The 16591-nt window shown below is 37.0% G+C and overlaps 1 protein-coding gene across 1 annotated transcript in view; it reads right to left on the reverse strand.

The window, feature by feature from the left end:
- The window catches only part of LOC113106820 (copine-5-like), a 70891-nt gene that overhangs the window by 34598 nt on the left and 19702 nt on the right, over window positions 1-16591 (reverse strand). The window contains exons 4-8 of the mRNA XM_026268839.1: window positions 15334-15437; window positions 14254-14293; window positions 13518-13532; window positions 13285-13361; window positions 1187-1250 (exon numbers count right to left, since the gene is read on the reverse strand). Coding sequence (XP_026124624.1) covers window positions 1187-1250; window positions 13285-13361; window positions 13518-13532; window positions 14254-14293; window positions 15334-15437 — 300 coding nt within the window. The remainder of the gene's footprint in view (window positions 1-1186; window positions 1251-13284; window positions 13362-13517; window positions 13533-14253; window positions 14294-15333; window positions 15438-16591) is intronic.

Genomic DNA, 16591 nt, shown 5'->3' on the forward strand with positions numbered 1-16591 from the left:
AATGTTATATATAGCCTTAAATTGAACTGTTAAATTGTTAATTATTAATTAAATATATATTTTTAATTATTTAAATAATATTTTGTATACATATTTATATGGCTTTGTATGGGATATTAACATAATTATTCAGGAAATGATTTACAATTTATTGCTTATCATTGTTCCACGCCATCGCTCCCATTTATAAGATCCCTCTCATCATATCCATAGAGTGCTATTCGCTGGTTTGGTCCAAGAGAAATCAAGACTGATGTCAGAACAGGTTTCAAATGCATAAGCAGAATATTAAATGCTTGATACTTGGTCTTCTCCAGATGCTTAGGGCCAGACAATCAATGCAGATCTAACAAAACATGTTATGAGCACACAGGTCTTAGAAGGGGACTTCTAAGGGGGAGACGTCATCACTCTTGAACTGGTTCAAAGAGGCCACATAATCCATATCTCACTTTGATTTTTTCAAAGCTATTTTAAGACCATTTACACTCAAGCTGTGAGACCAGTTGCTGCAGCATTCCACTGTGTGATCATTCCTCCTTGAAAACCTTGATGCCAATTTCATGACCCTTTGGTTCAATAAGAGCGCGTCTTAAAATAGCAGCTAAAAGTATTCAGAAGAACAAGGGAGACAAACAAAGCCTTCATTGTGTATTAGATCAAAAGCTCCAACAGTACCCAAAGGGCAATGCTCCAATGATCTTCACTTCAGTCATTTTTCAGCTGCTTCTCCATCAAGCCTATGCTCTGGTCTTTATTTAGTTAAGCAGAATAATGTAAATGGCCAGTGTAAAAGACGGTTAATAATGAATATTAGAAGTATTAAATAATGATGCAAACGTGTGACTATAAAAACCATGGCTTCTGTCAGTCCATTATTTATGTTTTAATAACATTTTGTCAGTAAGATGGAAATGAAAGTATTTAAAGGTGGCTTTGATGTTCAAATGTTGTTACCCTTTTATTTCAGACATAGACACAGTATTTGGCTGCAAGGCAGTGAATGGCAGTGAAGGGAGTCTAAACTCAAGAGTATAACAGTCAGCTTTCTTATCAAAGTGAATCATGTCAGTAAAGTTTTTCATTGTTGAAGAGTTGCGATAATTTTGAAGTGAAAAGGGGTTGAAAAAAAATTATTTATGAGTAAAACTTTTCTTTGGAGGATAAAATAAAACTGCTGACTTACCCGACAGTTTCCGAGTTCCTCTGCGGTGAGAATAATGGTACCACAATTCTTCCCAGGGATGCCACTGAAAAGTGCACACAGTTTAGCGTGAAAAGAAATCCTCTTAATAATGACCTGCTTCCCATATAATTACAGTTATATATAAGATATTTCATGACTGCAGATGGCTACAAAGAACAGCAGCAGAATTTCAGAATAGTAATATCAGAACAGTTTTCAAAAGCCGAGAAGGTATACTGGGGAGCTGGAGATCACAGTCATGTTGTGTGCTGACAAAAACGAGATATTTGAGTTCAGATCATTGTTTCGCCCTGAATACATCCTGTACACTCAACAAACAGCAACCTTCAAGTGTTAAAATAAACCTCAGCCTCAGGAAGTGTTCAGGATGTGGTAAAGCTTAAATCTTTGGCTGATTCATACCAGTTTCTTTCTGTCAATCACACAAGATCCTAAATTTAGACATCAACTGGTGCACACTCAAGTAGAGGATTTAATGCTGACCCTTCTATGTGTTACCATGGTAACCAGGACACCTCGACCAGATCAGAAAAACTTTACACCCTAAAAGAGAATCTTCCCCCCTAATTAATTCTCTCTAATACAGACACATTCCAACTTCTTTCATTAATTCATAGACACATTTTTCTATGACTTCCCTATATCATGTATATCCCCAGGTCATTGTGTATGATTACTACCTTCTTGTATATGGTCTTGTGCATTGAATACTGTTTTATGCATGCTTATGATTGATCACTAGTTAATATAGCCTCACCTATACCATGTTTCGTCTTTTTGAATTCATATTTTGATGATCTAAATGAGAGTGTATATTGTATGTTGATATGCATGCAACATGTTAGTGATCAAAGAAACTTTAACAGTTTTGGCATCAACATCCAATCCAATTGCATATGCAAAATACCATGCTCTAAGGAAAAGAATCATAAACTTTCCCTCCAAAAGTGCAAGTCTCTATTGGCTCTTTGACCCCAAAGAGGTGTGACCTCCACAGAACTTAAAAGGCCTCACATCAGTGACCCGCCTCGCTTTTTAGTCTCTTCATGCTTCTCTCATCCCCTTCCTGTTCTCTGGTCACAGAGCCGATGCAGCCATCCTGGCAGGCCTCAACACTGCTTTTTTTAGATGAGGCAGATGAGCTAGAACTCTTCTTGATCCTTGGATCTCAGCTGATGGCTCTCTTAGCTCTTCTTCACTTTCCACCTGGTAAGAAACTCCCAATCACCACGAGTCAGAAACATTGGAGTTCATCCCCCTTCAAATCCGGAAGAACGTGATTTCAACTCCAACATCACCAAACCTTAAAACCATCAAGACTTTCATCTGAGACTGCATCTAGACACTCGTCAAAAGCCAAGGAAATGCAAGTATCATACATTTAACTAAACAAAACAGAGGTTTAGTATAAGCTGTAGAGCCCATTGTAAAACAGCACTGATGGTTTTACTCAAGTGGTTAACTGACTCTTTTCATAGCTTCATGCCCTGTTGCTCTAATGCTTTCATGCATTCAGTCACTTTGACCTTCCCCTATGAGTGATTGTATGTTTGTTTGTTTGTTTAGACTAGTTATGTGTTAGTGTTTAGTTAATAAATCTTGTGTGAACAAATTACACAAATTTCTGATTCTGTCACCACTTGTAATAGTAATGTCCCTTTTACGATCTGATTAAGCTACATGCTCTAATGCATTAGTAATGTAAGAAAGTTATTTTCTGTGGCCACGAATGTTCTAGTCTTGATAAAAAGTTCAAAAGAACAGCATTTCTTTGAAATATAAAGCTTTTGTAACATTATATATTTAATGTAAATGTTGATGCATCCTTGTTAAATATTATATTATATTATATTATATTATATTGCTATTTTTAAATAGCTTTGTGTTCTAAGGGCTAGTGGAAAACACATTCACAATCTAAAGCTAAGACAATTATAAGCAGGCCAGTTCCACTGAAAAGTGTTAAATGAGCTTTTGGCCTCAGGACAAGTGAGGGAGCAATTTACCCTCTGCCTTCATAGGAGACACTTCAGTAAAAAAATAAATTACACTTGGTGAATAATTCAGATAGACAATGGATTTCAGGCCAATTTCCCTATTAACCTTCTGAAGATGCTGGATCACCGTAGTTGTTTTGAACTGCCTCAGTCTCACCTCCACAATGTAGGTTAGAAAGTTCAGAGTTTGCTGTTGCTCAAGTTTTTCCCTCAGGTATTAGAGAGGACTTGTTAGATGAAACTTACTGTTTTAGAAACTACTTCTTTACTAAAGAAAAAAAAACTATGCTTTATTATTATGAGTTCTCCAGTGACTTTTCTGTAGTGTCTGTAATTTACCTCTGAATCAATGGCAGAGTGTCAAGTTGTTGAGCCAAACTAATTCTTTGATCCAATTCTTGGACATGAACCAAGTAAACCGGGTTAACTGATGGAGTTCAACTAATTTTCTAGGGTCATACCCTGATTGGTGCTCTCAGAGACAGCTTTCCAAATCACCACAAAGATGACAGTGAACAATTGACAGTAATATTAAAACATGTTGCACTGTAACTGCAAATACATGAACAAACTGACAACTGTTAGTTGAGCCGTCTTTTATCATCATATTCATTCACAGGTTGCTGTACATACAGTACAACCATTCACTGCAACAGGAGAATAAAAAATGATGAAACTGTTTGAAATGTGGTTCTGTGTGACGTGTTTCATGTTACAAACCACAATGGTGTGGCCGTTTGTTTATTTGGAAAGTGGCTTTTAAAGGAGACATCGGATGAAAATTTTTATATAAATGTGTCTTAGCAGCGTGTGGATAAATTCACTCCTTTTTTAATCCTACAAAAAACGAAACAGTCTCAATTGTCAAATCGTTTTGAGTTTCTGAGCACAATGACATCATACTGCTCAAGCCCCGCCCATGTCCACTGACAGACTGTCCCGTATTAGCATATTTCCTCCTTCTGCCCATTGTACGCTGTCCACCATTTTCTCTGTGCTTGAGCAACTAAAGTGACAATAATGTCACGTAAGCAATCCATATGTTTTGTAGTTTGATGTAAACACAAGAGAGGGGTGGGGAGAGCAGTAGCACATTATCATTTAAAGTGATATGCTCCGAAATTACTTTTTGTGAACAAAGCTGTTTTTGACAAGACAAAAAGGGTGTTATTTTACACAACCAATTAAGGAATTTTTAACCAAAGTATTTTGCAGACATTCCATGAAGACTCTTAAGAATCATACCAACTTGTGGAAAATAGGCATCCGATGTCCCCTTTCACACTGTGTGTTAGCTGTGCTCTGCAGAAGGGCAAAATCAATGGCGCTCACGCCTCTCCCTGCTGCATTCCCAATTGATTAGCGTCTGATCAAACATCTGAACCCCTTGGTGCCTTCAGCTGACACTGAACACAGCACACTGTTATTCTTATTAATGCAAACTCACCAGAGTTTAATTTTCCTTTCATTTAGCTTAAATTGAAAAAGCTATAAGAATAAATAAAATTGATTTGAATACAGTAGTGCCATTGAAGTTATATCATGGCCTGGAACCAAGCCAAATCATCTAAACTTGTTAGGGTTCACATTGGCAGAAAATGAAAATTTCTCAGCCGTCAAATGCAATGTGGAATGATTAGTGTAAGAATACAGACACTGTCCAGACTGACTTCTCTCATGTGCGGAGAGTGTTAATAAGGGTTCTTGGTATAGAAATCACAACAATATTAAACATTAATATTGTGAAATATAATTACAATTACAATTTTTTAACATGTAATTTATGTCGGTGATGGAAAGCTGGATTTATATAATCATTACTCCATTCTTAAGTGTCACATGATTCTTCAGAAATCATTATAATATACTGATTTACTGCTCAAGAAATAGAGGTGCTCCGATCACGATCGGCCGATCGTTATGCGCATCTCGTCAGTAAAGCCGGTTCTCTAATCAGCGGATAATTCCATCAGGTGTGTGATTTCACATAGAGCAGCTGTTACTTCACAGAGCCGTTGTTAATAGAGAAGATGCGCAAATCCACTTCATTTTCAGCGTTTTTTGGCGCATCTTCTCAGTTAACAACGGCTCTGTGTAGTAACAGCTGCTCTATGTGAAATCACACACCTGATGGAATTATCCGTTGATTAGAGAACCGGCTTTACTGACGAGATGCGCATAACGATCGGCCGATCGTGATCGGAGCACCCCTATCAAGAAACATTTCTTGTTATTGTCAGAGTTTAAAACAGGCTAATGTTTTTGTCAAAACCATGATAAATTTTTAAAGTTGCTGAAGAAACAAGTTTTTTTTGAATTGCTTTTATTTGAAATCATTACTAACTTTTTAAAGTCTTTCCTCTCACTTATAATCAATTTAATGCACTCTTTGTGAATAAAAGTAAAAGTTCTTTAAAAAAATGACTGACCCCAAACTTTTGAAAGTTATTTGGCTACATAAATTGAAATAGCAAGTTACTATGATAAGAAACTTTCTCCACTAACTCTTGATTTTCATAGCTGCCACATTTTTTGACATTTAAACAATAGACAAGACAGTACAAAAAAAAAGACAAACCTTTTTCATTTTTACTCATATTTAGTATGCAATAATTAAGTATACATAAGACACAAACTGATCTGACTATTGACAGAAGACTGTTGGCATTTACAGCATTGCACCTGCCAAGGGAAAGCTTGATAATGTTGACATAAGCAATAACAATGATCTAGAGCGCACACCAGCATAAGGAAGGAGATCAAGGCATCTTTTTGCACATAGCCGAAAGCTTGAAATCAACTTTCTAACCTTTAACTGGAGCCAGTGGAGATCCAGAGGATCAATGATACTGTCCCAAATCCGCCATTCAAAGCCAAATGATTTATAAGTCAACATCACACAGCCCGACCTGTTCGCTATGCTCAAACAATCCTTTAACAAAGTATGTGCACCAAGTCCAGTCCTTAAGGAACAGGGGGAATATTTTTACATACTGATCACAGATGAAAGAAAGTCGGCCGAGGGAGAGGAGTTAGTTGGTTTTACGCTGAATATTTTCAGACTTTGTTGCAGCCTTTACTTCATCATGGCATTCGTAGCTGCTCCGCATCTCATTCCACACGGGCAGGCCTGATTTGATCAATTCATGTGAGAAGAGGAGATGATTTATGGAGCAACTCGTCAACCTAACAAATAGCTTGCTACTTGCAGATTGTGAGGTAGTTCTACATGCTATATCAGAAGCTATTCATCAAAGTGCTGACAAAGAGTCCAGGGTTTACAATAAAGGGAGATTTCTCTCCATATCCATCCTCTAATTAGTCAGCGATCGTTGTATATTGTACCAAAGAATAAAATAAACTGCACTGTAATTAAACGTGGTGTCCCATGATGTCTTAAACCTGCCAAAAGCCCTCTGGGTAATCAAAAATGCTTAAATGTCGTCCCACATGACTGAGGAAGATGTATAACAGTATTTAACACTAGCCAGCATTATCATTCTGCACAGCAGGTAGTGAGGTTTGTGGAGATGTTTGCACATTTCATCATTAGGATGAAGAATTATGTTGGTATTTAAGCAGACAATGGGTTGACAGGTGAGAGAGGGGCAAAAAGAAATGGAAGAGATTTAGTGAAGGAGAGAAACAGACAGACCTGTCGTACTATGGTACTCATCAGGTCTTACAATGAGTGGCCAGCTAATGTCCTCTATGGCAGGGGTTTTCAAACATGTGTTGTGCAAAAGAGTTGAAATATATAAAATAACATGTCTTGAACATGTAAAAGAAAATAGAATTAGGGAAAACAGAGAAAGGCAGATTCAATTATTCACGTGTCTCTGAGTATGTGAGCGCGTATGTAAGCAGAGTACCCGAAATAAACAGTCCTGTTTGAGAGCGATAAGCTGTGCATTCACAGACCATTGGGCTGTTAGGAACATTTACATTCATCTGTCTAACAAAGAGATTAAGTGAATAAGTTTATCCAGGCTCATTTCATGTGAAACTAAGTCAAACGGAGTTGAAATATGATGGACCGCTGATTCACTGCGGCGAGCGAGTCGCAGTCAAGCTGCATTACATAAAGCTCCAGAACTCCACAAGGGGTTGGAATAAGATTATAACTTAAATCCAATTGCTTTTCATACTTAGACTGGCATCCATAATCCTTAAATACACCTGGATTTGAATTAAGATTGGTGCACCGTTCTCCAGCACTTGTGGATTTTAGTGTTTCAGTGGCCTAAGCACAGCAACAGAGAAACACCTGCAAAATGGCTTCAACCTAAGAAAACTGAAGCTCTGCATATGATTTGCACATGGCTGTGTAATGCATAATTAATTTGAAACCTCCAGGCTAACCAACCATGTCTTTACCTTAATGAAGACTCATTTTCGGCATCCAGTGCGATTTGAGAAGCATCGCAGACGAACAAGCTTAAAAATGAACTATTATTGTTTGTTGTGCAAGAATGCATTGCATGTCTGCAATTAAATGTTATTCATAAAACATCTCGGATCTCGGATATGGAAATTGATCCAACATAATGATGGAGCACAGAGTCTACCTCTGCTAAATGTAAGCCATTCATCCAGTAGGAGAGAAGAGGATGTTTGTTACAGACCTGAAATTGTGCTTACTCTGGGTATCTGAATATCCTTGAATGAGATATTCTTCAGTGAGTCATTTGCACGATGCATTTTCTTCTACCTAGTATTGCTACCTGACCTTGCATAGTGATCGATAGCATTCATATCTATAATACTGTTGGCTTCTGTCCTTATGGTTATGACGCCATCTATAATGGAGTCTGTTTAACAATATGGCACTGTAAGCAGAGTAGTCAAAAGAGGGAAGTCAGAGGTCACTAAGATGGTCTTGCCCTTGTGTTGACCGCTAAGGGAACAAATCAGATACTATCAAAATGACAACAGGAGGAATGTCCATGAGGGAAAATGTGCTTCTGGCGCTGGCCTGTCAGCTGTTTAAAACTCCAGCCGAGCACTCAATGTATACATTATTATAACAACTGCCTTTCATAAATGACCCTAGCCCAGAGTGCCGCACTAGATGGAATGGAAAACCATTTCCTGTCCTGAGTTCTCTGAATGTGTCAGAATGGCTTAAATTTTCATTTTGTGATGGGGACCTATTAAAAAAAAAAAGTAAAACCCACACTGAAAAGCCCCATTCTTCAGTGTGAATGTTTGGGTATTTGCATAAAATGGACGGGCTTAGACCATTACGGATTCCTGTGCTTAATGTGTGAACTCCAATTTAATTCATCCATGGTGATGGATTAACACTAGATTTCATATTCAATATGAATATTTAGATGGGACATTTATTTTAAATATTCTACCATATTCGATTCCTTCCGTTGGCTCAAACTATAGAGCAAGGCAATAGAGACGCCAAGGACATGGGTCTGATTCCCAGAGAAAGCAAGAACTGAGAAAATGTGTACCTTGAAGAATATGTCTGTCGATTTGGATAAAAGCGTCTAACAAATTCATAAATGTAAGTGAAAATTTCCACTACTCCTTTACAGTTTTGCTGACCATACTGTTGCATGCTGTTGTTTCCATACTGTGCTATGATCTGAGATTGTAAAAGCAATAAAAAGAAGACATAAAATAACATATTTAAATAAAAAAATTACTTGAACAAAACTAGTTTGTTGTTTAAAATATTTATTATGTATTAATATTTAATAAGTCTCAAAGTGTCATATGCTCACAAAGGCCTCATTTATTTGATTAAAAATACAGTAAAAACAAATACTGTGAAATATTATTGGTTTAAAATTTGAATATATTTTAAAATGTAATTTATTATTATTATTATTATTATTATTATTATTAAGTTTTGATATATTTATGGTAGGAAATGTACTAAATATCATCATGGATCATGATCTTTACTTACTGTAATATCCTAATGATTTTTGGCATAAAATAAAAATCGATAATTTTGACCCATTCTTTTTTTACTCAGATTTGTTGGACTCTTGTTACCATTTAAATCTGAAATAGTTTTTCTTCAGTAAAAAGCTCAAACAGCCTGCAGTCAGAAACACATGGCTGTGATGTCCCACCAGAGTATCGAATCTGAGGCCTAGATAAGACTTGCTGGCCCATATTTCTCTCTCCCTTTTTCTTTCCCCACCCCCTTCCTCTCTATTTGTCAATGCAGCTCAGCATAATGCATTTCCAGAGTCAAAGCATACAAGTTCTGTTTAATGCTGATATAAAGCACAGACTCAATCCATCAGTATGGCATAAAATCCTAATGCCACGGGCCAGAAGCATCATGACCATTCATACTGAGTGGGGCACAAAGAACCAAACGTCAAAGCTACCCTTTACCATACAATGTAAATGCAAAATAGGCTGACTTTTTTCTTATTAAATGCAAATAAATCATTTTATATATACTGTATATATATATATATATATATATATATAGATAGATAGTTTTTAATAACTAATAAGCCAAATTGCCTTACAATGGGGTCAATCCGATTAAACCAGCATCACTAAAGGCACAGCTTTTAAAGCACAGATGGGCCAAATGTACTGTATTCAATAAGGCTTATGTTACTTCCCTTCCTATATCCCCTATGTGAACAGTAGACAACTCTAATTGAATCTAAAGCTAGGCAATGTTTTGTTTTCTTTCGGCACACAGCCAGTGAAGGGGAGATGATGAATTAACATCGCTGAAATTCAAATCCAATAAGACTAGTTTTGTAGTGTGTTTTAAAGCAGTTCAGCCTGCGGCTAAATTCTCCTTACACCCTGTTTATCGCCAAACATACAATTCCCTGTATTCAGCTGCCAAGTGTGTAGTCTCTGATTTACTTATTTCAACACAACGGAGGGCTACATTTCAAGAGATGACTTCAGCTATATCAGTTGCACAGGACGGGTGGAGGGAAAGTTATAGTCTATTTCCTGCAATAGATACACAAAGACAGCTCTGTGGCTATGGGGAATTATTGAGGTGTAGAAAGAGTTTGTGTGTGTGTAAGACAGATGACAGGCTGTTCAAAAGCAGGTCACCCTGCACTCAGGCATTTTACACAATTTTTTTATTTTTTGATTCCTCAATTGCACACAAAGTACAAAGCTACTTTGCTTCAGTTGCTCTCTCCTTTCTTACAGCTTGTTCTCTATTCAAATAAATAAAAACCAAAGTCGAGTGATGCATCCCAGTACACCTACTTAACTTTAGCCATCAAAGAAAGTGTAATATACCACTCTGTTGCACAGTTACATTTCTCACAGTTAATATCCTCTTATACACACTCCACATTTCAGTTCATCTAATTTAGTCAACAATTCTTACCGGATAGAAAATAGAAGCATGTTCTACCAGTTGGGGGTCCTACATGCAAAGAACTTTCCTTTCCTCATGTTTTTGCAAAATAATGCAGTTGAAAGTTAATGGCCCAGCATACACTTCCAGTCAAAACTTTACAGTAACAGTAAGATTTTCAATGTTTTTTAAGTAAGTCACTTCTACTCACCAAGCCTGCATTTATTTGATTTTTACTATTAAAAATACGTTTCTTGAATATATTTTAAAATGTAATTTATTCCTGTGATTTCAAAGCTGAATTTCTAGCACCATTACATGATCTTTCTTTGTGTATCTTTATAAAAGTTCACAATATTTTTGCAGATGAAATATAACATGGATCCCATTAAATAATTATTTTTCATCAAGTTAGATACTATTAATCACTCAGTTCACTTCACCTAAAACTCCCTCTCAATCATTGGACTTACACATCTGCCATGTTTAATGTTTTTTTGCTTGTGTTAGTAATTCTGAACCAAATTGTCCCGTTTTCCAACGTACAGTGGGTTGTGAGCAATATTAGCCATTAGAGCTATCTGCACTTTGAATCTCTGCCAAAAATGAATTTAAGGGATATTCCTTTCAACGTTATTTGGATACATTCATTCAAATTTCTAATATTATTTAGGAGAACAATAATCTTGAGAAAGCCAGAAATAATGCTTATAACCACAGCGAAAGATAACTAAAGATTTTGCATCACTCATTTATTTTTTATTAATATTACCATTATCTAACATTATCAGATCCAGAGCAATGTACAGTATGTGTGCCTCATGTCATATGTACAATACTGAGCAAAAGTGTAGCCACATATGAAATAATGCCATTATTTTTATTTTTTTATTTCTATTAAGTTGCTAGGAACTAATCCAATCAATATTTGGTGTGAGACCCTTTGCCTTTCACTGGTTTTACACAAGGAAGTTACAAAAGGAACATTTGGTACACTAAAAATTCAGATTTTCTACTAAGGTTTTCTACTGACTCTGTGACACTTATCAGAAGAAAATAAATATTTTCCGTGAAACTTCTACACTTGCACAGTATTGTATGTCAGTGTCACTGCAGAAAGCAGTACCTGCAGTACCGTTCATTCTGTCCAACAAACATGATGACAGACTGCGTTTGCTAAATTTAAGACAGTCACTTCATCGTAGAAACCAGTTGTTACTCTGACAACTAACTGAATTCTGAGCGAACACAACCATATTTAGCTCTCTAAAACAGGACTGACAAGCGTTTTCGGCTGCTGTGTGAAAGCAGCCTCTCTGTGTACCAGCGCTCACCCTTCTTTTTCTGTCTCCATTTAGTTTAACACAGTCTGGGGAAACTGTACAGAGATCAGGGGCTCAAATTCACCCCTAAAGCTTTTAAACTCCCTCAGATTTTGAGCAGAACAGTTCATCATTACTGGCCGATCTCTTCTCCACAAACAAATACCTCCAATCCAACCCTTCTTTCTGCACAGATAATGCCCATAAATGAAAGCAATTGAGTGGGTGTTTGAGGATGATCAATGGGGTCTGCTCCACCCCTAGCACTTGTATATTCAGGCTAACTAAACCCTGCAATCATTACATCTTCCTTCTAAACTTCAGCTTCTTCAACTTCTTTTGTATTCCCTTAGCATTGTGTCCAAGCAGCACCGATTTAAAACAGTTCCAGCTCACGGAGGGAAAATGTCTCTTAAATGTAGACTAAACAAGTGTATTTCTTCAACTGGAAGTACTTTATTGGTGGATTTTAATAAAAAAAATAAGACATTAAAGTAATACACAAAATACACAGTATTAAATATTAAAATTAACTTAATTGGACAAATTTATATCTATCCATGAAATTAGATGCAAGTGTCACTGTATGACACTATTTAGGATCGTTTAAATAAACAAGTGTTTTTACATTTGAAAGAGATAATGTTAAGAAATACCATGGCCAGTAGTTAAAGAAATGTCCACCTCTATGGTTGCATGACTATGATATACTTTAGTAATAAAGGCAGAATGGAAGTCTCTTGTTGTGCTCCATTAACGCTTGCAATCTGCACTGACAAGCCTAATCTGCTACACTGACATAAGACACAGATGGTGAGGGATAGATGGGAGTATCCATCATCATTCCACAGCCATAACGCTCTAAACAACAGCAGAACACCAGGCTCATTTCAGCAAGATCTGAACTGAAAGACAGGTTTAACTGATCAAACTTTGGCCAAGGTTAAATATACAAGGGCCATGTGCTTCATACAGCTATAAAGTTAATTAAGAAAAAATGTATCACGTTTATGACCTAATTAGCAAAAGATGACTCATTAGTCAAACAAGCTTTGGCACTGGGTGCACACACACTGTAGCTCAGCACTAAATCAATGAAAACAATTACTTGAGTGCTGAGTGAAAAGGGGCGGACACAATAAAACTGTACAAAATAAGTCAAAACAATGGGTCAAAATAGCGTCTTAGTGCCCTAAAAACAGCAATATTCACCAATGTGCTGCATAAAATGTAATTCCACATTTTTCCATAGGCATTGAAGGTGATCTACTTAAGAACAGCTGCAGTCATTTCTCTGTTTCCTATGGCCAGTAATCTATCTGAGGTGGCTTCAGGCACAGTTGCTGAGCCTATACAGCTTTTTTTTTAACTTTGAATACATCCCAATCTGATTGAGTATGTGAGCCTGGCTCATAGAACAGTGCATTAGCTTCTTACCCCAGAGGCTTTTCCAGATGACTGCCTGGTGAACCCACTATCTCACCCAGAGTGCAGAAGGTCTGACCCAGGAAGTCCTACAAAAGGGTTGCCCAAACAAAAGAAGGCCCACAGAAGGCCAAACAGGATGATAGGAAGTAAAAAGAGGGAGTAGAATGAGTCAGGTTGGTTCTGGGTAGAAATGAGTTGTAAAGGTAAAGAGAAAAGTCAAGGAGTGCAAGGCGGAGACGTACGTTGAAATCGGAGGGCTTCCAGTAGGGAGATGAGGCCGCAAATATAACAATAACAACAGAGCATATCATGTAACCAAAAAGACAAAAAAAAAAAAAATACAAACGATTTGAAGAAGTCAGGCCGAAGAGGATAGAAGATAAAAAACAAGAGTTAGAGAATAGTGAGAAAAGATCTTGGAGAAGAGAGAAAAGGAAAAACACCCACGATGATCACTGATTACAAAAGAAAGCGAGAAAACCAAATCATAACAGACACACACACACACACAAAACATTCGGGTGGTTCTATACAAAATCATAATTCATAATTTGCCCCTACTGAGAGTTGTTTATTTTCACACTGTCTGCCTGGTACCTGTTTTACTGAATATAATTATGCAAATCAAGTAATGATGCAATTTATTATTTTATAACACTTATATAACTTTTACATACAGTAAGAACAAGTTCTGTATAAAATTCTGTATAAAATTATTTCATTCATATATTTGATATATTCCATTAATTGCAGAGAGTTGAACTTCACGTCTTCAGTTTTGCACCAACTTTGGTAATGATACAAAATGTAATTTTTCAGTCTTTGTAGATTGCATAAAACCAACTGCAGAATGAAGTGCATGCATGTCAAAATGTGAGTACAATTGCCAATGAACACAAAGAACTTTCATATACATCCAAGCAAACACACATGCACATATGAATAAAAAGCATATAAAAAGTGGTTCTTTACACTCACGTGTTTGGCCAGATCAGGACTTTTGGAGTCAATGTCATATCTGAAATCCAACAAAACAGCTTCAGTTAGTATGATTATATGATGGCATGTTCCATTTTCTCTTGGATAACAGCTCAGTTTGCTCAACCATACTCACAATTACTTGATCTGGAATTCCTATGAACTAAATCATACATAAAGCTAATATTCTGATTTCTTGTAGAGAACATTGCTTTAAGTCAGCAAGAAATTAAAATTCTGCCTTCACATCTATTTTCTAAATCCATGTCATAGATACTGAGAACAATTTATCTGTGCATGTTTTGTTTTTTATGAAACTGAATCTGTTGATTTTAAATTTTCATCATACATTTTATAATGAAAATATGTTGTACGGATGTACAGCACAATAACAGAAGAAAAGGTCTGTCACTTTAACAAATCAAAACTCAGATTTCTATCTAGTTGTTGCCATAATTCTATGCAAATAATTGAAGATAGTGTAATGTTTTAAATTTCATTTCACTGGTGAAAAAATGATACATTTCCCTTTAAATCAGATCCCCCTTAGTGTGCATTTAAATTCTTGATGCTGTTCAAATTTGAGTGGAAGTGCTGTTCAGGGGCACAGCTGGTTGGCTCTGTGAATATTTGAATTGGTTTGAGCAGGAATTCGCATAATCGTGGAAGGTTTCTCGCTGACAGCATTCTGAACTCTCCAATTAAGTCTAGCCTGCAGTGCAGCAGGCCTTTTTCAACTCAGCAGAGCCCATTTAAGAAGGTGAATGAGAGTGAGATGGACAGTCAGGCACGGGAAGGGAAGAACACATTGTAAATCATCCGGGATCCCACGTCACACATTTGCGTTTGAACAGCTGCGTGAAGATTGCGGATAAAACTCATCTGAAAGATTTATCACCCTTTCACTGATTCAGCCCCTTACACATGACAGTCAAGAGAGAGGCAGCATCAATAATTACCAAGGAGGACGCGCTGGGAGAGAGGGAGACAAACAGAGCGAGAGCAGAAAGACCAGAGTGGGACAGCTCATCGGAGAGCGAAGCAGATTCCTGTGTGTCAGCATCAAAGGGAATAACTCACATGTCAAAGCGCAGATTCTGCTTCTCCTCGAAGAAATAGTCCAGGATGTACTTTCTCACAAAGTCTGGGTTCAGGGTGTTGTCAATGACTTCAGTTCTCCCAAACTGCACAAAAAGAGAGAGAACAACTGCATGGGAATGAAAAAGTTGACACCGTGCGGCCAAAGACAAACCATATCTCTGTTCATTCCATTGACTATGTCTCTGCAGCCTTAGGGAAAAATGGAACAGCAAGAGGTGATTTTTTGAGAGGTGAAGTATATCTTCTACAGATGAACAACAGAACCCCCTGCTCAGAATCAGTAATGTGTACATATGTGTGGCACATACGTGTGTGTGTGAGTGTTGGGATGCAAACTAAGCAATAAATATTCAAGAATATTCATGAGTTCTGAGCTCATGCTTGGGATGCCACTTTAATGAAAGTCTATTCATCTACCACAACACATGCAGTGCCATAAACAACTGTGATTTCTATGTTAACGTACAAATAACACTTTGGCTCCAGCTTTCTATGCTATATCTGAATTACTGTGCAACCATAAACATTGACATTTCAATACATTCCTTGTGTAACATCCTCTGAAAATGCAAAAGGCCTTCGATCCACTAATGATAAAAGCTCCTCTTCGTCTTCTACTGTTTCTGTAAGGATGTCTGCCTTGCTGGTTTTATATAATAAACATAAATCAGAGTTTGGAATTAAAGAGGACATTGAACATTTTAGAATCCTCTGCCAATGGAAAAGAAAATGAAGAAGGCAAAGAAAACAAGAAGAGAAGAGAAGAGAAGAGAAGAGAAGAGAAGAGAAGAGAAGAGAAGAGAAGAGAAGAGAAGAGAAGAGAAGAGAAGAGAAGAGAAGCCTGTCGTCTTTCACTGTATTCTTGAAGGATGCTCTGCTGTCAGTTCCCCCAGCTAATTGTGTTTTCCATGAATAATTAAATAAGATGAAGCAGATGAGAAATGCATAAATAAATGAATCACCAGAAGGGTGTTACAACACCCTGGCCATGCAGAAATTAAGGAGACGGCATATGAGGGATAAGGGAATGATAAGGTGATTTAAACGTACAGTACACACCAACCCACAGAGCTCTTGTTAGTGATGAAGACAGACATCACAGACTGACTATCTCACAAACATTCAGTGTAATATACGCTTACAGACTGAGGCATGTCTGATGTTCTCTGCAGTAGTTTAAAGATGCATAAACTTTCGTATTAAAAGACAATTTCCAAATCACAAAGCCTGAACCACA

Source organism: Carassius auratus, chromosome 8, assembly GCF_003368295.1.
Source record: "Carassius auratus strain Wakin chromosome 8, ASM336829v1, whole genome shotgun sequence".
In the NCBI taxonomy this organism is placed as follows: Eukaryota; Metazoa; Chordata; class Actinopteri; order Cypriniformes; family Cyprinidae; genus Carassius; species Carassius auratus.